Source organism: Ranitomeya variabilis, chromosome 1 (genome assembly GCF_051348905.1).
Source record: "Ranitomeya variabilis isolate aRanVar5 chromosome 1, aRanVar5.hap1, whole genome shotgun sequence".
Classification (NCBI taxonomy): domain Eukaryota; kingdom Metazoa; phylum Chordata; class Amphibia; order Anura; family Dendrobatidae; genus Ranitomeya; species Ranitomeya variabilis.
This window is the reverse complement of record NC_135232.1, coordinates 1135813463-1135836573: the sequence shown is the minus strand read 5'-3', so window position 1 is coordinate 1135836573 and position 23111 is coordinate 1135813463. Positions and strand designations below refer to the sequence as shown.

General features: G+C 50.6%; 1 protein-coding gene across 1 annotated transcript in view; it reads left to right on the top strand.

The window, feature by feature from the left end:
* Nucleotides 1-23111, top strand: part of ATRN (attractin) — a 146817-nt gene that overhangs the window by 5186 nt on the left and 118520 nt on the right. Inside the window, exon 2 of the mRNA XM_077280306.1 lies at nt 18346-18429. Coding sequence (XP_077136421.1) covers nt 18346-18429 — 84 coding nt within the window. The remainder of the gene's footprint in view (nt 1-18345; nt 18430-23111) is intronic.

The window sequence follows — 23111 nt, the reverse complement described above, 5'->3', positions numbered from 1 at the left end:
CCACTGATAAAGATGAGAGAGGCCTGCAATTGACATCATAGGTAGACCACAACTATTAGGGTATGTGCACACGTCAGGAGTTCTTGCAGAAATTTCCTGAAGAAAATCGGAAATTTTCTGCAAGAAATCCGCATTTTTTTTTGCATTTTTTTCCCGTTTTTTTCTCGTTTTTTTTTAGCATTTTGCAAGCGAAATTAGCTTGCAGAATGCTAGTTTTCCAAGCAATCTGTAGCATCGCTTGGAAAACTGACTGACAGTTTGGTCACACTTGTCAAACATAGTGTTTGACAAATGTGACCAACTTTTTACTATAGATGCAGCCTATGCAGCATCAATAGTAAAAGATAGAATGTTTAAAAAAAATGGTTATACTCACCTGCAGACAGCCGATTTCCTCAGCGGCGTCTGTTCCTATAGATGGTGTGTGTGTGCAGGACCTTCGATGACGTCGCGGTCACATGAGCGGTCACGCGACCAATCACAAGACCGCGACGTCATCGCAGGTCCTTCACACAGAGCATCTATAGGAACGGAAGCGGCAGCGTGCACCGCTGAGAGGCGGGAAGACTCCGGGGCTATCGAAGGTGAGTATATCACTATTTTTTATTTTAATTCTTTTTTTTTTTTTAGCAATTATATGGTGCCCAGTCCATGGAGGAGAGTCTCCTCTCCTCCACCCTGGGTACCAACCGCACATAATCTGCTTACTTCCCGCATGGTGTGCACAGCCCCGTGCGGGAAGTAAGCAGATCAGTGCACTCCTAGGTGTGCGGAATCCCCGCAATTCAGCAAATTTAATGAACATGTTGCTTTTTTTTCCGCAATGCGATTTTTTTCGCGGAAAAAATGCAACATTTGCACAAGAAATGCGGAATACACTGTAAATAATAGGAGGCATATGTAAGCGGTTTTTTTCGCGTTTTTATCACGTTTTTATAGCGAAAAAACACGAAAAATACTGAACCTGTGCACATGGCCTGAGAGTCAAAATGAGAAAACAAATCCAGAAAATCACCTTGTCTGATTTGGAAGATTTATTTAGCAAATTATGGTGGAAAATAAGTATTTGGTCATTAACAAAAGTTCATCTCAGTATTTTGTTATATTTCCTGTTGGTAATGACAGAGGTCAGACGTTTTCTGTAAGTCTTCACAAGCTTGCCACACACTGTTGTTGGTATGTTGGCCCATTCCTCCATGCAGATCTCCTCTAGGGCAGTGATGTTTTCGGCCTGTCGCTGTGATATATATAGTGTGTACTGAGTATATGCAGTGTGTGAGATACATAGTGTGTACTGTGTACATAATACTGCGTCTCATGCTGGGTGTGATATAAACAGTATGTGACAAAATGTACAGTGCACAGTTGTGCACACTTTTACATACCCCGACAGAATATTTCCTTTCTTGGTCTTTTTTCAGAGAATATGAATGATGACACCAAAACTTTTCCTCCACTCATGGTTAGTGGTTGGGTGAAGCCATTTATTGTCACACTACTGTGTTTTCTCTTTCTAAACCATAATGACAACCCAAAACATCCAAATGACCCTGATCAAAAGTTCACATCCCCTGGTGATTTTGTCCTGATAACATGCACAGAAGGTGACACAAATGTGTGTGAATGGCTACTAACGGTAACATCCTCACCTGTGACTTGTTTGCTTGTAATCGGGGTATGTGCATAAAAGCTGATGGAGTTTCTGGGATCCAGACAGACTCTTGCATCTTTCATCCAGCCACTGACATTTCTGGATTGTGAGTCATGGGGAAAGCAAAAGAATTGTCAATGGATCTATGGGAAAAGGTAGATGAACTGTACAAAACAAGAAAGCGATACAGAAAGATATGCAAGGAATTGATAATGCCAGTCAGCAGCGTTCACACTGTGATTATCAAATGGAAAATTTGTTGTCAAGTTTAATGAGGCATGTGCTATGTGTTATTGGAGTTAATAATGTATGTTGTTTAACAGTAGGGAAAGCAAGAGTTAATGGTTGTGACTAGGCCAGAGCGGGAAAGGCTAGGCTAAAGGTGAAATTGACAGTGTATGTGTAGTGTGATATACTGTGTATACAGTGTGCACTGTGCATGCTGTATATTTACTATGTAATGTGTATCGATGCAGTGATACTCCATGTATAGTGTGTTGTGTTTATAGTGAATGATACTGAGTGTATATATTGTGCATATCCTATATTTATAGTGTTTACGTGACTGTGTGCTATATGCAATGTGTGGTATACTGTACATGGGTTTGTAGCAAACAAGTCATGCCAGACTAATCTAATTTCCTTCTATGATGGAATCACTGACTGTGTGGATCAGGGAAATGCTGTAGATATAGTATATCTCGACTTCAGCAAAGCATTTGATAAAGTATCTCATACTATCCTTATTGAAAAAATGACTAAGTATGGAATGGACAAGGCTACGGTTATGTGGATTCATAACTGGTTCACTGAGTGTACTCAACGAATGGTAATAAACGGCTGCACATCCAATTGGAAGAGTGTCTCAGGTGGGGTACCACAAGGCTCTGTCCTGGTCCCAGTGTTGTTCAACATTTTTATAAATGATCTAGATCAAGGAACTGAAGGAAAATGAATCCAATTAGCAGAAGACACAAAGCTAGGAGAGATAGCTGACACTAGGGAAGACAAAGGATTCAGAAGGATCTAGATAAGCTTGAAGAATGGGCAGCGACTAATAGAATGGTATTTAAAAGGGAGAAATACAGGATTCTACATCTGGGCAAGAAAAACAAAAATTACATCTACAGAATGGGAGCAATAGAACTAAGCAACAGCACGTGTGAAAATGACTTGGGTGTATTAATAGTTCACAGACTGCACATGACGCAGACCAATACATTGGACGGGTGATATTTATATTATTCACAGAGAAATGTATATACCTTATAGGGTCCTAATTAACAAAAAAGCTCACAGAAAAGGCTCTAAATGAAAAAATACCATTAAAAATATTTATTTTATTAAATAATGCCTTAAAATATGTCTCTTAACCAGTGCTCTATACAAAACCATCACCATAAAACACACATGCTACAGGAAAGGCAAAGGTAGTGCCTAATCCTATGCTGCACTATATACCATGCACCCTACCTACCAGGTTGGCACCCTATACCTGCGCAAGTGGCGCCCCCGCTCACCATCGTCCGTCCCTCCTATCTCTAGATGACACGTTAATGGTGCCCCCGCTCCTCGACGGCTGTCCCCACACAAACACTAAAGCCCCTTACAGCACGAGAAGCCCTCACATCCATCAGAATAGTGTTTGTGTGGGGACAGCCGTCGAGGAGCGGGGGCGCCATTAACGTGCCATCTAGAGATAGGAGGGACTGATGACGGTTAGCGGGGGCGCCACTTGCGCAGGTATAGGGTGCCAACCTCCGCTGGTAGGTAGGGTGCATGGTATATAGTGCAGCATAGGATTAGGCACTACCTTTGCCTTTCCTGTAGCATGTGTGTTTTATGGTGACGGTTTTGTATAGAGCACTGGTTAAGAGACATATTTTAAGGCATTATTTAATAAAAGTCATATTTTTAATGGTATTTTTTCATTTAGGGCCTTTTCTGTGTGATATTTATATTGCGGAGACTGAGCAGTATATTGCGGTCTGGATAGACACACTGTATGTCCGTCTGCGCAGGGAAGCCGCGGGCGTCCGTGCACGCATAGTGGACATGGGATTTCTTGAATAAATTCCATCCACTCTGCTGTAACATCTGGACGCTGCGGATGTATGCAGCGTCCAACCTGCAGCGATTACCGACTGTGGGAACATACCCTAATAGGAGACTTAAGAGCTGTCTACAAATATCTGAAGGGCTGTCACATTGTAGAGGGATCATCATTATTCTCATCTGCACATGGAAAGACTAGAAGCAATGGAATGAAACGGAAAGGGAGAAAATACAGATTGGATATTAGAGTAAACGTTTTGACAGTGACGGTGATCAATGAGTGGAACAGGCTACCACTAGAGGTGGTGAGTGCACCTTCAATGGAAGTCTTCAAACAGAGGCTGGACAGACATCTGTCTGAGATGGTTTAGTGAATCCTGCATTGAGCAGGGGGGGTTGGACACGAGGACCCAGGAGGTCCTTTCCAGCTCCAACATTCTATGATTCTATGTAGTATATACAGTGTGTGACATATTGAATATATGGTGACTGTACAGTGTGTGCTCTGTATATAGTGTGCGCTCTGTATATAGTGTGCGCTCTGTATATAGTGTGCGCTCTGTATATAGTGTGCGCTCTGTATATAGTGTGCGCTCTGTATATAGTGTGCGCTCTGTATATAGTGTGCGCTCTGTATATAGTGTGCGCTCTGTATATAGTGTGCGCTCTGTATATAGTGTGCGCTCTGTATATAGTGTGCGCTCTGTATATAGTGTGCGCTCTGTATATAGTGTGCGCTCTGTATATAGTGTGCGCTCTGTATATAGTGTGCGCTCTGTATATAGTGTGCGCTCTGTATATAGTGTGCGCTCTGTATATAGTGTGCGCTCTGTATATAGTGTGCGCTCTGTATATAGTGTGCGCTCTGTATATAGTGTGCGCTCTGTATATAGTGTGCGCTCTGTATATAGTGTGCGCTCTGTATATAGTGTGCGCTCTGTATATAGTGTGCGCTCTGTATATAGTGTGCGCTCTGTATATAGTGTGCGCTCTGTATATAGTGTGCGCTCTGTATATAGTGTGCGCTCTGTATATAGTGTGCGCTCTGTATATAGTGTGCGCTCTGTATATAGTGTGCGCTCTGTATATAGTGTGCGCTCTGTATATAGTGTGCGCTCTGTATATAGTGTGCGCTCTGTATATAGTGTGCGCTCTGTATATAGTGTGCGCTCTGTATATAGTGTGCGCTCTGTATATAGTGTGCGCTCTGTATATAGTGTGCGCTCTGTATATAGTGTGCGCTCTGTATATAGTGTGCGCTCTGTATATAGTGTGCGCTCTGTATATAGTGTGCGCTCTGTATATAGTGTGCGCTCTGTATATAGTGTGCGCTCTGTATATAGTGTGCGCTCTGTATATAGTGTGCGCTCTGTATATAGTGTGCGCTCTGTATATAGTGTGCGCTCTGTATTCTAGTGTGCGCTCTGTATTATAGTGTGCGCTCTGTATTATAGTGTGCGCTCTGTATTCTAGTGTGCGCTCTGTATTCTAGTGTGCGCTCTGTATTCTAGTGTGCGCTCTGTATTCTAGTGTGCGCTCTGTATTCTAGTGTGCGCTCTGTATATAGTGTGCGCTCTGTATTCTAGTGTGCGCTCTGTATTCTAGTGTGCGCTCTGTATTCTAGTGTGCGCTCTGTATTCTAGTGTGCGCTCTGTATTCTAGTGTGCGCTCTGTATATAGTGTGCGCTCTGTATTCTAGTGTGCGCTCTGTATTCTAGTGTGCGCTCTGTATTCTAGTGTGCGCTCTGTATTCTAGTGTGCGCTCTGTATTCTAGTGTGCGCTCTGTATTCTAGTGTGCGCTCTGTATTCTAGTGTGCGCTCTGTATTCTAGTGTGCGCGCTGCATATAGTGTGCGCGCTGCATATAGTGCGCGCTGCATATAGTGTGCGCGCTGCATATAGTGTGTACAGAATTGTTCGGCATCTCCAGCGCTGTCATCAGGTCAGAGGGTTAATAATTCTGAGCCTTGAATATGTCGGAGTCTCAGGTTATCTCTTTTTTTAATGTTTTTCTGTGCACAATTATTATGTAACTAAATGAGAAATGTAACGTTTTCCCCTCTGTTGTTTCTTTCCATCTGTTACATGAGAATAAGAAGGAACAGCTGATTGTACAAAATACATTTCTGACCTTTCCCCTTAATGGGCGCCCAGACACTGCCCGGGGCCCGCTCTCCTGCCCAGAGCCCGCTCTCCTGCCCGGGGCCCGCTCTCCTGCCCGGAGCCCGCTCTCCTGCCCAGAGCCCGCTCTCCTGCCCGGGGCCCGCTCTCCTGCCCAGAAGCCGATCTCCCTTTTGTGATTTTTTATTATATAATCAGTTATTTTATAAACAATATAACATGTATTGTTTCGGCTGTCTCAGGGAGTGTAGGTGTCAGAGTTCGGCAGCCCCCGTACATAGGAGCCTGCGGTCAGTGATTGACCTCCTGTACTGTGCTGCGCTCGCTCCCTGTCCAGTCCGCAGCTGTGGGGGGAGCCAGGCGCCATATTGGTGTAGTCTAGAGCGCTGCTCTGAGCTACAACTTCCCCGTGTCAGCGCTCAGTATAGAGCTGCGAGTGGTGGCAGGAGGGCTGGGCAGCGGTGCTGAGCAGAGCATCAGGGCGACGAGCAGTGAGTGCAGGCCAGCATGCTGACATTGTACTACTAATCCCAGGATACTGAACTGTTCTGGCCCTCAAAGAAGTCACCGCCGCACGCTGCTCTGGGATTAGTAGTACAATCCCCGGCTGCTGACCTGCGCTCACCGCCGCTGTCACCGCAGTATAGGAGCACAGGGCTGTAATCATTGCTGTGCTGTGCTGGGATCGGCTCTGCTCAGTGTAAAGACTCACCCACACGTCCCACACCTCTCATGAGGCTTCACACTGACTGAGCAGAGCCACGTATCTAAGCCTATTGTGTGTGATGCAGCTGTGTAGCTAAGCCTATTGTGTGTAATGCAGCCACGTATCTAAGCCTATTGTGTGTGATGCAGCTGTGTAGCTAAGCCCATCGTGTGTGATGCAGCCATAATGCAGTCAGTCTGCTGAGACGTGTATCTACCGTATATACTCGAGTATAAGCCGACCCGAGTATAAGCCGACCCCCCTAATTTTGCCACAAAAAACTGGGAAAACTTATTGACTCGAATATAAGCCTAGGGTGGAAAATGCAGCAGGTACCGGTGAATTTCAAAATTAGAAATAGATACTCCATACCATTCATTATGGCCCCATAGATGCTCCACATAAAGCTGTGCCATATATACAATGCTCTGCACCGTTGCCCCATAGATACTCCACATAAAGCTGTGCCATATATACAATGCTCTGCACCGTTGCCCCATAGATAGCTGTGCCATATATATATATGCTCTGCACCATTGCCCCATAGCTGTGCCATATAGTGCTCTGCACCGTTGCCCCATAGCTCTGCCATATAGTGCTCTGCACCGTTGCCCCATAGCTGTGCCATATATATAGTGCTCTGCACCGTTGCCCCATAGCTGTGCCATATATATAGTGCTCTGCACCGTTGCCCCATAGCTGTGCCATATATAGTGCTCTGCACCGTTGCCCCATAGCTGTGCCATATATATAGTGCTCTGCACCGTTGCCCCATAGCTGTGCCATATAGTGCTCTGCACCGTTGCCCCATAGCTGTGCCATATAGTGCTCTGCACCGTTGCCCCATAGCTGTGCCATATAGTGCTCTGCACCATTGCCCCATAGCTGTGCCATATAGTGCTCTGCACCATTGCCCCATAGCTGTGCCATATAGTGCTCTGCATCATTGCCCCATAGCTGTGCCATATAGTGCTCTGCACCATTGCCCCATAGCTGTGCCATATAATGCTCTGCACCATTGCCCCATAGCTCTGCCATATAGTGCTCTGCACCATTGCCCCATAGCTCTGCCATATAGTGCTCTGCACCATTGCCCCATAGCTCTGCCATATAGTGCTCTGCACCATTGCCCCATAGCTCTGCCATATAGTGCTCTGCACCATTGCCCCATAGCTGTGCCATATAGTGCTCTGCACCATTGCCCCATAGCTGTGCCATATAGTGCTCTGCACCATTGCCCCATAGCTCTGCCATATAGTGCTCTGCACCATTGCCCCATAGCTCTGCCATATAGTGCTCTGCACCATTGCCCCATAGCTGTGCCATATAGTGCTCTGCACCGTTGCCCCATAGCTGTGCCATATAGTGCTCTGCACCGTTGCCCCATAGCTGTGCCATATAGTGCTCTGCACCATTGCCCCATAGCTGTGCCATATAGTGCTCTGCACCGTTGCCCCATAGCTGTGCCATATAGTGCTCTGCACCGTTGCCCCATAGCTGTGCCATATAGTGCTCTGCACCATTGCCCCATAGCTGTGCCATATAGTGCTCTGCACCGTTGCCCCATAGCTGTGCCATATAGTGCTCTGCACCGTTGCCCCATAGCTATGCCATATAGTGCTCTGCACCGTTGCCCCATAGCTGTGCCATATAGTGCTCTGCACCGTTGCCCCATAGCTGTGCCATATAGTGCTCTGCACCATTGCCCCATAGCTGTGCCATATAGTGCTCTGCACCGTTGCCCCATAGCTATGCCATATAGTGCTCTGCACCGTTGCCCCATAGCTATGCCATATAGTGCTCTGCACCGTTGCCCCATAGCTGTGCCATATAGTGCTCTGCACCGTTGCCCCATAGCTGTGCCATATAGTGCTCTGCACCATTGCCCCATAGCTGTGCCATATAGTGCTCTGCACCATTGCCCCATAGCTGTGCCATATAGTGCTCTGCATCATTGCCCCATAGCTGTGCCATATAGTGCTCTGCACCATTGCCCCATAGCTGTGCCATATAATGCTCTGCACCATTGCCCCATAGCTCTGCCATATAGTGCTCTGCACCATTGCCCCATAGCTCTGCCATATAGTGCTCTGCACCATTGCCCCATAGCTCTGCCATATAGTGCTCTGCACCATTGCCCCATAGCTGTGCCATATAGTGCTCTGCACCATTGCCCCATAGCTGTGCCATATAGTGCTCTGCACCATTGCCCCATAGCTCTGCCATATAGTGCTCTGCACCATTGCCCCATAGCTCTGCCATATAGTGCTCTGCACCATTGCCCCATAGCTCTGCCATATAGTGCTCTGCACCATTGCCCCATAGCTCTGCCATATAGTGCTCTGCACCATTGCCCCATAGCTGTGCCATATAGTGCTCTGCACCGTTGCCCCATAGCTGTGCCATATAGTGCTCTGCACTGTTGCCCCATAGCTGTGCCATATAGTGCTCTGCACTGTTGCCCTATAGCTGTGCCATATAGTGCTCTGCACCATTGCCCCATAGCTGTGCCATATAGTGCTCTGCACCGTTGCCCCATAGCTGTGCCATATAGTGCTCTGCACCGTTGCCCCATAGCTGTGCCATATAGTGCTCTGCACCATTGCCCCATAGCTGTGCCATATAGTGCTCTGCACTGTTGCCCCATAGCTGTGCCATATAGTGCTCTGCACCGTTGCCCCATAGCTATGCCATATAGTGCTCTGCACCGTTGCCCCATAGCTGTGCCATATAGTGCTCTGCACCGTTGCCCCATAGCTGTGCCATATAGTGCTCTGCACCATTGCCCCATAGCTGTGCCATATAGTGCTCTGCACTGTTGCCCCATAGCTGTGCCATATAGTGCTCTGCACCGTTGCCCCATAGCTGTGCCATATAGTGCTCTGCACTGTTGCCCCATAGCTGTGCCATATAGTGCTCTGCACTGTTGCCCCATAGCTGTGCCATATAGTGCTCTGCACCATTGCCCCATAGCTGTGCCATATAGTGCTCTGCACCGTTGCCCCATAGCTGTCCCATATAGTGCTCTGCACCGTTGCCCCATAGCTGTGCCATATAGTGCTCTGCACCATTGCCCCATAGCTGTGCCATATAGTGCTCTGCACCGTTGCCCCATAGCTGTGCCATATAGTGCTCTGCACCGTTGCCCCATAGCTGTGCCATATAGTGCTCTGCACTGTTGCCCCATAGCTGTGCCATATAGTGCTCTGCACCATTGCCCCATAGCTGTGCCATATATATAATGCTCTGCACCGTTGCCCCATAGCTCTGCCATATATATATATAATACTCTGCACCGTTGCCCCATAGCTCTGCCATATACTGCTCTGCACCATTGCCCCATAGATGCTCCACATAAATATGTGCTGCTGCTGCCGCTGCAATAAAAAAAAAAAAAACACATACTCACCTCTCTTGCAGCTCCTCGGCGCCATCTTCCCGGCGTCTCTCCGCACTGACTGATCAGGCAGAGGGCGGCGCGCACACTATATGCGTCATCGCGCCCTCTGCCTGCAGTCAGTGCAGAGAGACGCCGGGAAGATGGCGCGACGCCCGGCGTGTGGAACCAGGACAGGTGAATATGCGATACTTACCTGCTCCCGGCGTCCCGCTCCTTCCCCCTGCCTGTCTTCGGTGCCGCAGCCTCTTCCTCTATCAGCGGTCACCGGCACCGCTTCATTAGAGAAATGAATAGGCGGCTCCGCCCCTATGGGGGGTGGAGCAGCCTATTCATTTCTCTAATGAGCGGTCCCACGTGACCGCTCAGGGGAAGAGGCTGCTGCACCCGGAGACCGTGGGACGTGCAGGGGGAGCGCCAGGAGCCCCGGAAGCAGGTGAGTATATGACGGTGCTCACCCGCCGACCCCACCACCGATCATGACTCGAGTATAAGCCGAGGGGGCACTTTCAGCCCAAAAATTTGGGCTGAAAATCTCGGCTTATACTCGAGTATATACGGTAATCGTTTTATGTCAGATACAGGCTGTGTATCTAATCCTGTTATGTGTGATACAGGCTGTGTATCTAAGGCTACGTTCACATTTGCATTGTTGGGCGCAGCGTCGGCGACGCAACCAACAACGCATGTACACAATGCAGCGTTTTGCGACGCATGCGTTGTCATAAGATAGTAAGGATCAGGACTTTCGTCGCAGGGAAAATGCTACAAGTAGCGTCCTCTGCGCCCTGTCTTGTGCGTCAATATGACGCATGCGTCGTAAAACGCATTACAACGCATACCGGCGCATGTCCATGTGCCCCCCATGTTAAAGATAGGGGTGCATGATGCATGCGTCGGTATGCGTCGACGACGCTGCGCCCAATAACGCAAATGTGAACGTTACCATATCCGGCTGTTATGTGTGGTACAGGCTGTGTATCTAATCTTGTTATGTGGTACAGAGTGCAGCTCAGTTTCCGCTCACAGGTTCTGTGCTGCCGGCCGCCCACATCGCAGTCACCACCTTATGGCCTACGTGTCCCCTCCCTTCTCCTTGTACAGACGCCCAGAAGGGGAGGAGACTTCAGTCACATGGGGCAGACTCCGCCCACTTTTACTACAGCCGTAATGCGAGCGAGCACTACTGCAGGGTTACAATAGCGGCTCCCCCTAGTGTTTAAAAGTGGAAAATATCAAAACTTATATTTTATACCTTGAAGGAGAAAATTTACATTGTAAAAAATATTTAAACATTAACATTTTTAATTTTTTACATTATTTTTCATGACACAAGAAAGGGCCAGAAGTTGTCAGTAGGGTTTAGGTCGGGTGAGGACATGGTTCTTCCATATTTCCGGCCTTTCCTGGCCCCGAGCAGTGGACACGTGCGTGCAGCGGTGGAGCCTGGTGCTGCGGAACAATCAGGGGCTTCTTGAACGTTTCTTTGAACTTATTAAGCAAGAAAAAATGATTTTACGGCCAAATACACGGATTTAAAAGAACGAAAATGCTGACGTGGCTGTCCATGTGTTCTAGGCGGCTCTCCTGTGTGCTCCGTGGGTGCTCTGATACTGAAGGCTGTCATATTTCCTGTGAATATTTCAGTTTTCCCCGTCACAATGTGGGGTCGGGGGCTCACGGCCGCGCTGGGTCGGGGGCTCACGGCCGCGCTGGGTCGGGGGCTCACGGTCGCGCTGGGTCGGGGGCTCACGGCCGCGCTGGGTCGGGGGCTCACGGCCGCGCTGGGTCGGGGGCTCACGGCCGCGCTGGGTCGGGGGCTCACGGCCGCGCTGGGTCGGGGGCTCACGGCCGCGCTGGGTCGGGGGCTCACGGCCGCGCTGGGTCGGGGGCTCACGGCCGCGCTGGGTCGGGGGCTCACGGCCGCGCTGGGTCGGGGGCTCACGGCCGCGCTGGGTCGGGGGCTCACGGCCGCGCTGGGTCGGGGGCTCACGGCCGCGCTGGGTCGGGGGCTCACGGCCGCGCTGGGTCGGGGGCTCACGGCCGCGCTGGGTCGGGGGCTCACGGCCGCGCTGGGTCGGGGGCTCACGGCCGCGCTGGGTCGGGGGCTCACGGCCGCGCTGGGTCGGGGGCTCACGGCCGCGCTGGGTCGGAGGCTCACGGCCGCGCTGGGTCGGGGGCTCACGGCCGCGCTGGGTCGGGGGCTCACGGCCGCGCTGGGTCGGGGGCTCACGGCCGCGCTGGGTCGGGGGCTCACGGCCGCGCTGGGTCGGGGGCTCACGGCCGCGCTGGGTCGGGGGCTCACGGCCGCGCTGGGTCGGGGGCTCACGGCCGCGCTGGGTCGGGGGCTCACGGCCGCGCTGGGTCGGGGGCTCACGGCCGCGCTGGGTCGGGGGCTCACGGCCGCGCTGGGTCGGGGGCTCACGGCCGCGCTGGGTCGGGGGCTCACGGCCGCGCTGGGTCGGGGGCTCACGGCCGCGCTGGGTCGGGGGCTCACGGCCGCGCTGGGTCGGGGGCTCACGGCCGCGCTGGGTCGGGGGCTCACGGCCGCGCTGGGTCGGGGGCTCACGGCCGCGCTGGGTCGGGGGCTCACGGCCGCGCTGGGTCGGGCGCACTGGGTCGGGGGCTCACGGCCGCACTGGGTCGGGGGCTCACGGCCGCGCTGGGTCGGGGCTCACGGCCGCGCTGGGTCGGGGCTCACGGCCGCGCTGGGTCGGGGCTCACGGCCGCGCTGGGTCGGGGCTCACGGCCGCGCTGGGTCGGGGCTCACGGCCGCGCTGGGTCGGGGCTCACGGCCGCTGGGCGGTTATCCTCACCTCCTCTGACGGATGAAACAGTGCTGCTCTGAAATGTGCCAACCAGAACCAGTCCCAAGTCTCTGCCCAGTCTCCCGATGCTGGTCCGTCCCTGACTAAACAGCTGCAGCTGCTGCGGAACCTCATGGCACGCTTCAGCTGTTGACATGCTCCTGTTGCAGGCACTGTGTGTCCGGCTATGCTGGTGGAGCGCCCGCTGGCACCAGACAGCTTTTCTCCTAATAGGTATAAATCGGATATTTTGATGCTGTCGGGGTCTCTGGTGGGCTCCGGGGTGTGCGCCGTTCTCAGGATGGATGGAGGTAGCTGGCTGTGAGGGGGGGTTCACTGACGCCTGTATGGGGGTCTCGCTGCGACGCTTAGTGCTGTCAGGATACACTGCTAATTGTGCATTATTCTGGCTCCTCTGCTGTGGCGCAGGCTCCACCATTGTGGGGATTACTGGTGATCATTTTATCACATCCTTAAGTCCTTTATGGCCGTCCCTGCCGGCTGACATGGCGGCTTGTTTGGCTTCGTTGTGTCACGTGGTTTAATTATGGAATTGAAGCAGGAAGCGAGACGCTTCACCGGGTTATTATACTGACACAGGTAGGACGACCTCGTTGCTTATTATTAGCATATTGTCATTTAATAATAGCAGCAAAATGTGAGAGGTGAAATAAAACTTCTACTAAGTACAGAAAGGCGGCAATAGGTGGTGAGATAATCCTGAGGCTCCTCATACAAAGTGTCGCCACATGGTGAGTAATGAGACGTGAAATATCGCAGTGTATAGAGATGTTGCAACCAGTAGTTTATGGTAATAACTAAAGAAGTAGTCAGACCTTGTGCAGAATTGCATGGACGGTTATGTGGTAGCCTAGGTCACAGCAGTGCATCCCACAATACCCTCCCTGTAGACTGTTTAGTCGCAAACATTTCCCCTGAGGAATCCTGGTGGAGGAAACGCCTTCGATTTTAGATTCTCAGAAGTTTCTGCCTCAATGCAATATGCACAATGACAGTGCTCTCTCTTGTTGACTCTCAGCAGAAGTAATGAAGCTGAAAGAGAGCGCACTGTCGGTGCTCATTGTAAGAGCAGAGACCAGTGCCATCCCTGTAAGTGCCATCACTTACGGAGGCGGTGCTGGTCTGTGCTTTTCCTGCACAATGCTGGGTATTCTTACTATGTGCACTGACAGTGTGTTCTCTAGGCGGTTCTTCTGCTCAGAGCCGACGAAGAGGGAGCGCACTATCACTATACATATTGCACAGTAGTAAAATCTACTGAGAAAAGGAGAAATCTTACAATTGCAAATTGATTAAAGACAGTTGAGGCGACAGAATCTACTGAGCATACACTGGAATTGACAACCCGCACATGCTCAGTAGAGCAGGGTCTAGCTCAGCTGCTGAAACAGGCGTCGTAAAAAAAAGCTACAGAAAAAAAAACCTCTTTTACGCAGTGTGAACATGGCCTAAGAGCATTTTTTTTCCAGCCCTTTTCGCTGGCAATTGATTGGGATCTATTGAGTAAATCTATTTGCCAGGTCCGAGGTTGTAGCTTTGTGCGGCCCTCGGTGGCGATGCCAATCTGAAGAAGCCGAGCTGCAGATGGACACCTGAAATCCCCAGGAAGGCGATGATGTACTGGGCGGGCTTAAAAAAAAAAGAAAAAGAAAAAAGTTTATTACACTTGTTCAAAAGTTTGTTTCATTCAACTTCCCCCCCCCCCTGGAAAAGCAATAAATATATATAAAAAAAAGGAAATCACGCCTGTGCACCTGTTCTGCATTTGCAGGCGTGACATATCCAACAGTGCACTTGTGACGAGCCGTGACGTACAGCACTGGTAAGATTTCTGCATTTATTGGTAGTAACAATGGTCGTATAAGGCACAGAGCTCGGACTTTGCTCCGCCGCAGCAATTAGTTATACAATACAAGCTGTTATTCAAAGAAGAATAAGGAAGTATTCGCGCCCAAGGAGAAGTGAAGGGTCATCTCGTATTATAGGGAGCGACAGCTGCTCTGTCATTTATTTCCTTGAGCGATGCCACATAAACAATGGCTCACCCTCAGGTCGGGTCGCTGGCAGCGCCTTGACTTATACTGTTAAAGACATAACATAAATGCCACAGCTTTTGCTGCACCCTCCTGACATTGAGATTCTCACATTGCTTTTCACATAGTTTTCGTCAGTTCTAGTAATTGTATCTTACGAAGACGAAACATTTGTCTTATATTACAAGCAACTAGAGATGAGCCAATATTTTGACATTCGAATTCGCCAGATGCGACAAAGTATTCCCCAAAAACTTGATTTGCAGCGAATCTCATGCTGAAAAAGCCTCAAATTGCCCTGAGAACACGTGTGTAACACTCTGAGGTCTCATAGGACTGAATCCTGGAAAGGCAGCCCAAGGCCTCGTTCACACGCTCAGTATTTGTAAGCCAAACCAGGAGTGGGTGATAAATACAGAAGTGGTCACTTGTTATTATACTTTTCCCCTGATTGTTCCACTCCTGTTATTTTTTCAATTTCATTTCATTTTGTCAATTTTGTTATTTTTTTCCCCGACTTTAGCTTTTTTTTTTTTTTTTCACACGTGCACTTTTAACGGCTATAAAAAAAAAATTAAAAAATTCTTGTTTGGATATTCATGTTTGACATGAACATAGAATCCCTTAAACTAGTTTTTATCCAATATGCATTAACTAACACCAATACCCATGTGATAATATAAATAGAATCAAATGCATATATACAGTGGGGGAAATAAGTATTTGATCCCTTGCTGATTTTGTAAGTTTGCCCACTGACAAAGACATGAACAGTCTATACTTTTAAGGGTAGATTAATTTTAACATTGAGAGATAGAATATAAAAAAAAAAAATCCAGAAAATCACATTGTATAAATTATATAAATTGATTTGCATTTTGCAGTGAGAAATAAGTATTTGATCCCTACCAACCATTGAGAGTTCTGGCTCCTACAGGTCAGTTAGACTCCTAATCAAGTCGTTACCTGCATTATAGACAGCTGTCTTACAAGTCACCTTTATAAAAGACTCCTGTCCACAGACTCAATCAGTCAGACTCTGACCTCTACAACATGGGCAAGTCCAAAGAGCTTTATAAGGATGTCAGGGACAAGATCATAGACCTGCACAAAGCTGGAATGGGCTACAAAACCATAAGTAAGACGCTGGGTGAGAAGGAGACAACTGTTGGTGCAATAGTAAGAAAATAGAAGAAATACAAAATGACTGTGAATCGACCTCGATCTGGGACACCATGCAAAATCTCACCTCGTGGGGTATCCTAGATCATGAGGAAGGTGAGAGATCAGCCTAAAACTACATGGGGGGAACTTGTTAATGATGTCAAGGCAGCTGGGACCACAGTCACCAAGAAAACCATTGGTAACACATTCTGTCATAAAGGTGTAAAATCCTGCAGTGCCCGCAAGGTCCCCCTGATCAAGAAGGCACATGTACAGCCCATCTGAAGTTTGCCAGTGAACACCTGGATGATTCTGTGAGTGATTGGGAGATGGTGCTGTGGTCAGATGAGACAAAAATTGAGGCCTTTGGCATTAACTCGCTGTGTTTGGAGGAAGAGAAATGCTGCCTATGACCCAAAGAACACCATCCCCACTGTCAAGCATGGAGGTGGAAACATTATGCTTTTGGGGTGTTTCTCTGCTAAGGGCACAGGACTACTTCACCGCATCAATGGGAGAATGGATGGAGCCATGTACCATAAAATTCTGAGTGACAATCACCTTCCCTCCGCCAGGACATTAAAAGTGGGTCGTGGCTGGGTCATCCAGGAAGACAATGACCCAAAACGCACAGCCAACACTACGAAGGAGTGGCTCAAAAATAAGCACATTAAGGTCATGGAGTGGCCCAGCCAGTCTCCAGACCTTAATCCCATAGAAAACTTATGGAGGGAGTTGTAGCTCCGATTTGCCAAGCGACAGCCTCAAAATCTTAACGATTTAGAGATGATCTGCAAAGAGGAGTGGAACAAATTCCTCCTGATGTGCTCAAACCTCATCATCAACTAAAAAAAAAGTCTGCTGTGCTTGCCAACAAGGGTTTTGCCACCAAATATTAAGTCTTGTTTGCCAGAGGGATCAAATACTTATTTCTCACTGCAAAATGCAAATGTATATAATTTATACAATGTGATTTTCTGGATTTTATTTTTAATATTCTAACTCTCAATGTTAAAATTAACCTACCTTTAAAATTATAGACTGTTCATGTCTTTGTCAGTGGGAAAACTTACAAAATCAGCAAGGGATCAAATACTTACAGTGGGTACGGAAAGTATTCAGACTCCTTTAAATTTTTCACTCTTTGTTTCATTGCAGCCATTTGGTAAATTCAAAGAAGTTCATTTTTTTTCTCATTAAAGCCTTAAGACGTTTTTAAAGTTTTTTTTTTAACATTATAATACATTATTATTTTTTTTAAATCTATATTGTTTATTTCCCCTGTAACTGGAGCTGGTATATTAACCCCAGTTACAGGGGGAATTCCGCCTCCTGGCTGCATAGCAGAGCAGCTCCTTCTCTCCTTACACACAGCGACTATATAATCACTGGGTCTGGAGGAAGAAGCATACTCGGCAGTAGTTCAGTGTTTCCAGAGATCAAGAAGCCAATTCTTGTTTCCCTTCTCTTTGGGGAGTCTGGCTGTGTCTGGCAGCCGTCTCTGCAGCTCCACGGATCCTTAACTCCGGCATCCCATAGTCCGGAACCACCCGCATAGAGCCACTGCTAGATCAGAGACTAAAGTTTTATGTCGGCAGATATTTCTTAGTCTGCGATTTTCGAGCGTGTAGTTTCCCGCCCGTTTCAGGACCGGACCCTCCACAGTAAAGGAACTCCTCACTTATTTTATCTGCATTTACCCATTGGCGTTGTGTGAGCTGTGGCGTAATTTCCTATCGGACACAGGAGGAGGCTTAGCGGTGTCTTTTACACAGATTTCAGATGTGCGTGGCGGTCTTGTGGGTCGGAAGAGACTGTGTTGCAGTGTAAAGCATGGAGGCGGTATTATAACCCAAACTAATGAACACATGCTTGAATTGGGAAGCTTCCGTTGGGGCATCCCATTGTGCTCATCAGATGAGGTTTGGGTGCGGGTTACTGCAGACAGACGAGCGGCACCCCCATCAGTTTATATATAAGATGAGCAGCATAGACGGAGCTCGTCGCTCGCTCTTGTACAGTGTCTTTCTGTCTAATCGTTCCTCTGATTCCTCCTCTGCTATCTTGTCCTATCTCACATTACAAAAAATATACATAAATAATCCTATATGCCTGCCAGACTTTCCTTCTCAAAAGCTTGAAAGCTGACCCCTGCGTGGCTGTAACTGCAGCAGGAGCCTCCCCCCACTGTAATAGGAAACCAGACAGTAAGCCCCTCCCACCCAATAATGCCCCGCCCACCCACGTGACGGCGCCTCTTCTCTCCCCCTTGGGCAGTCGCCTGCAGTGTTTCTTCCTCCGGCGTTGTACAGGTGTATACAGTAATGTACGGTATGTTACAGCCACGTGTCGCCTTCAGTTTTATTACATTTGTCTCCTTCTCTTTGCAGGCTAAGTGGACCCAGTGGCACAGTGACGGACGGCCCCGGGAACTACAAGACCAAGACCAAATGCACCTGGCTGATCGAAGGGAGGTGAGTCACGTGTGCCGCCATATGGAACGCACTGGCGGGTTTAATGTGCGGCATGATATGTTCAGAGCAGGGAGAGGGGCTTCCAGTCTGGAGATCTGATTACGTCCACAATATTTTCTGCGTTCCTGATAAATATAGCGGCAACGTATTCCTCAGCGTCGTACAGAGATAGCCAGTGCTCACATCGGCCCGTGGCCCAGCGAGCGTGTAATACATGGCCCCTCACCCTCTGGGTGTGTAATACATGGCCCCTCACCCTCCGGGTGCGTAATACATGGCCCCTCACCCTCTGGGTGCGTAATACATGGCCCCTCACCCTCCGGGTGTGTAATACATGGCCCCTCACCCTCTGGGTGCGTAATACATGGCCCCTCACCCTCCGGGTGCGTGATACATGGCCCCTCACCCTCTGGGTGTGTAATACATGGCCCCTCACCCTCCGGGTGCGTAATACATGGCCCCTCACCCTCTGGGTGCGTAATACATGGCCCCTCACCCTCCGGGTGTGTAATACATGGCCCCTCACCCTCCGGGTGTGTAATACATGACCCCTCACCCTCCGGATGCGTAATACATGGCCCCTCACCCTCCGGGTGCGCAATACATGGGCCCCTCACCCTCCGAGTGCGTGATACATGGCTCCTCACCCTCCGGGTGTGTAATACATGACCCCTCACCCTCCGGGTGCGTGATACATGGCCCCTCACCCTCCGGGTGCGTGATACATGGCCCCTCACCCTCCGGGTGCGTAATACATGACCCCTCACCCTCCGGGTGCGTAATACATGACCCCTCACCCTCCGGGTGTGTAATACATGGCCCCTCACCCTCCGGGTGTGTAATACATGGCCCCTCACCCTCCGGGTGCGTAATACATGGCCCCTCACCCTCCGGGTGCGCAATACATGGGCCCCTCACCCTCCGGGTGCGTGATACATGGCCCCTCACCCTCCGGGTGCGTGATACATGGCCCCTCACCCTCCGGGTGCGTGATACATGGCCCCTCACCCTCCGGGTGCGTGATACATGGCCCCTCACCCTCCGGGTGCGTGATACATGGCCCCTCACCCTCCGGGTGTGTAATACATGGCCCCTCACCCTCCGGGTGTGTAATACATGGCCCCTCCAGCCCTTCGTCCCCCCGGTGTATAACCTCCAGCCCCTTGTCCCCCCGATGTATAACTTCCAGCCCCTCGTCCCACTGGTCTATAACCTCCAGCCCCTCGTTTCCCCCCGATGTATAACTTCCAGCCCCACGTCCCCCCCGGTGTATAACCTCCAGCCCCTCGTCCCCCCGGTGTATAACCTCCAGCCCCACCGTTGTGTATTCCGCGTCCCCCTGCTGTATAACCTCTAGCCCCTCACTCTCCAGTGTAGAACATCCATAGAAATACTCTTCAGGATGAAGGGGCAAAAATTCTCAAAGACGCCTCCAAAATCTAGTAATGTCTATGGGTGCAGGATGGGAGGTCAGAGACGCTCCTGGGGGGCTGCGGGGGCACATACTTTTCTCCATATAATACACCATGTACAGTAGGAGCGGGGGTGCGGTGCCCTCTTTCTGTCGGTCGCTGTGTGATGTTTGGCGAGCGCTGGATTCACAAGGTAAATAACAGATATGACCGGCGGCCAAAGTCTAAAGGTGAGAAGGAGGGCGCCGGCGGCCTGCGCTGCGCGGTGCTGTGCACAGGCGTCCTACTCCCTGAGGATGGCGGTCACCACTGACCTGTGCCCAAAATGTAACATGTCCCACCCTTCGGATTATACAGCCGGTGCCGCGTGCACCCACAGCCTCACAATCACTACCGACCACACGAAGGTGTACAGCAGACACCGGCCCCACGGGGGCAATAAGGCCGGCTCATAGCCGCCTTCATAGTCACATATACTGGTCCAGACAGCAGGAAAGTGTACAGCAGACACCGGCCCCACGGGGCAATAAGGCCGGCTCATAGCCGCCTCCATAGTCACATATACTGGTCCAGACAGCAGGAAGGTGTACAGCAGACATCGGCCCCACGGGGGCAATAAGGCCGGCTCATAGCCGCCTTCATAGTCACATATACTGGTCCAGACAGCAGGAAAGTGTACAGCAGACACCGGCCCCACGGGGGCAATAAGGCCGGCTCATAGCCGCCTCCATAGTCACATATACTGGTCCAGACAGCAGGAAAGTGTACAGCAGACACCGGCCCCACGGGGGCAATAAGGCCGGCTCATAGACACCTCCATAGTCACATATACTGGTCCAGACAGCAGGAAGGTGTACAGCAGACATCGGCCCCACAGGGGCAATAAGGCCGGCTCATAGCCGCCTTCATAGTCACATATACTGGTCCAGACAGCAGGAAAGTGTACAGCAGACACCGGCCCCACGGGGGCAATAAGGCCGGCTCATAGACACCTCCATAGTCACATATACTGGTCCAGACAGCAGGAAGGTGTACAGCAGACATCGGCCCCACAGGGGCAATAAGGCCGGCTCATAGACTCCTCCATAGTCACATATACTGGTCCATACAGCAGGAAGGTGTACAGCAGACACCGGCCCCACGGGGCAATAAGGCCGGCTCATAGACTCCTCCATAGTCACATATACTGGTCCATACAACAGGAAGGTGTACAGCAGACATCGGCCCCACAGGGGCAATAAGGCCGGCTCATAGACCCCTCCATAGTCACATATACTGGTCCAGACAGCAGGAGGGTGTACAGCAGACACCGGCCCCACGGGGGCACTAAGGCCGGCTCATAGACTCCTCCATAGTCACATATACTGGTCCAGACAGCAGGAAGGTGTACAGCAGACACTGACCCCACGGGGGCAATAAGGCCGGCTCATAGACTCCTCCATAGTCGCATATACTGGTCCAGACAGCAGGAAGGTGTACAGCAGACATCGGCCCCACAGGGGCAATAAGGCCGGCTCATAGACTCCTCCATAGTCACATATACTGGTCCAGACAGCAGGAAGGTGTACAGCAGACATCGGCCCCACAGGGGCAATAAGGCCGGCTCATAGCCGCCTTCATAGTCACATATACTGGTCCAGACAGCAGGAAAGTGTACAGCAGACACCGGCCCCACGGGGGCAATAAGGCCGGCTCATAGACACCTCCATAGTCACATATACTGGTCCAGACAGCAGGAAGGTGTACAGCAGACATCGGCCCCACAGGGGCAATAAGGCCGGCTCATAGACTCCTCCATAGTCACATATACTGGTCCATACAGCAGGAAGGTGTACAGCAGACACCGGCCCCACGGGGCAATAAGGCCGGCTCATAGACTCCTCCATAGTCACATATACTGGTCCATACAACAGGAAGGTGTACAGCAGACATCGGCCCCACAGGGGCAATAAGGCCGGCTCATAGACCCCTCCATAGTCACATATACTGGTCCAGACAGCAGGAGGGTGTACAGCAGACACCGGCCCCACGGGGGCACTAAGGCCGGCTCATAGACTCCTCCATAGTCACATATACTGGTCCAGACAGCAGGAAGGTGTACAGCAGACACTGACCCCACGGGGGCAATAAGGCCGGCTCATAGACTCCTCCATAGTCGCATATACTGGTCCAGACAGCAGGAGGGTGTACAGCAGACACTGACCCCACGGGGGCAATAAGGCCGGCTCATAGACCCCTCCATAGTCGCATATACTGGTCCAGACAGCAGGAGGGTGTACAGCAGACACCGGCCCCATGGGGGCAATAAGGCCGGCTCATAGACTCCTCCATAGTCACATATACTGGTCCAGACAGCAGGAGGGTGTACAGCAGACACCGGCCCCACGGGGGCACTAAGGCCGGCTCATAGACTCCTCCATAATCACATATACTGGTCCAGACAGCAGGAAGGTGTACAGCAGACATCGGCCCCACAGGGGCAATAAGGCCGGCTCATAGACACCTCCATAGTCACATATACTGGTCCAGACAGCAGGAGGGTGTACAGCAGACACCGGCCCCACGGGGGCACTAAGGCCGGCTCATAGACTCCTCCATAGTCACATATACTGGTCCATACAACAGGAAGGTGTACAGCAGACACTGACCCCACGGGGACAATAAGGCCGGCTCATAGACCCCTCCATAGTCGCATATACTGGTCCAGACAGCAGGAGGGTGTACAGCAGACACCGGCCCCACGGGGGCAATAAGGCCGGCTCATAGCCGCCTCCATACTCTCATATACTGGTCCATACAGCAGGAAGGTGTACAGCAGACACCGACCCCACGGGGGCAATAAGGGCGGCTCATAGACTCCTCCATAATCACATATACTGGTCCAGACAGCAGGAAGGTGTACAGCAGACACCGGCCCCACAGGGACAATAAGGCCGGCTCATAGACTCCTCCATAGTCACATATACTGGTCCAGACAGCAGGAGGGTGTACAGCAGACACCGGCCCCACGGGGGCAATAAGGCCAGCTCGTAGACCCCTCCATAGTCAAATATACTGGTCCATACAGCAGGAAGGTGTACAGCAGACACCGTCCCCACGGGGGTAATAAGGCCGGCTCATAGCCGCCTCCATAGTCGCATATACTGGTCCATACAGCAGGAAGGTGTACAGCAGACACCGGCGCCACAGGGGCAATAAGGCCGGCTCATAGACTCCTCCATAGTCACATATACTGGTCCATACAACAGGAAGGTGTACAGCAGACATCGG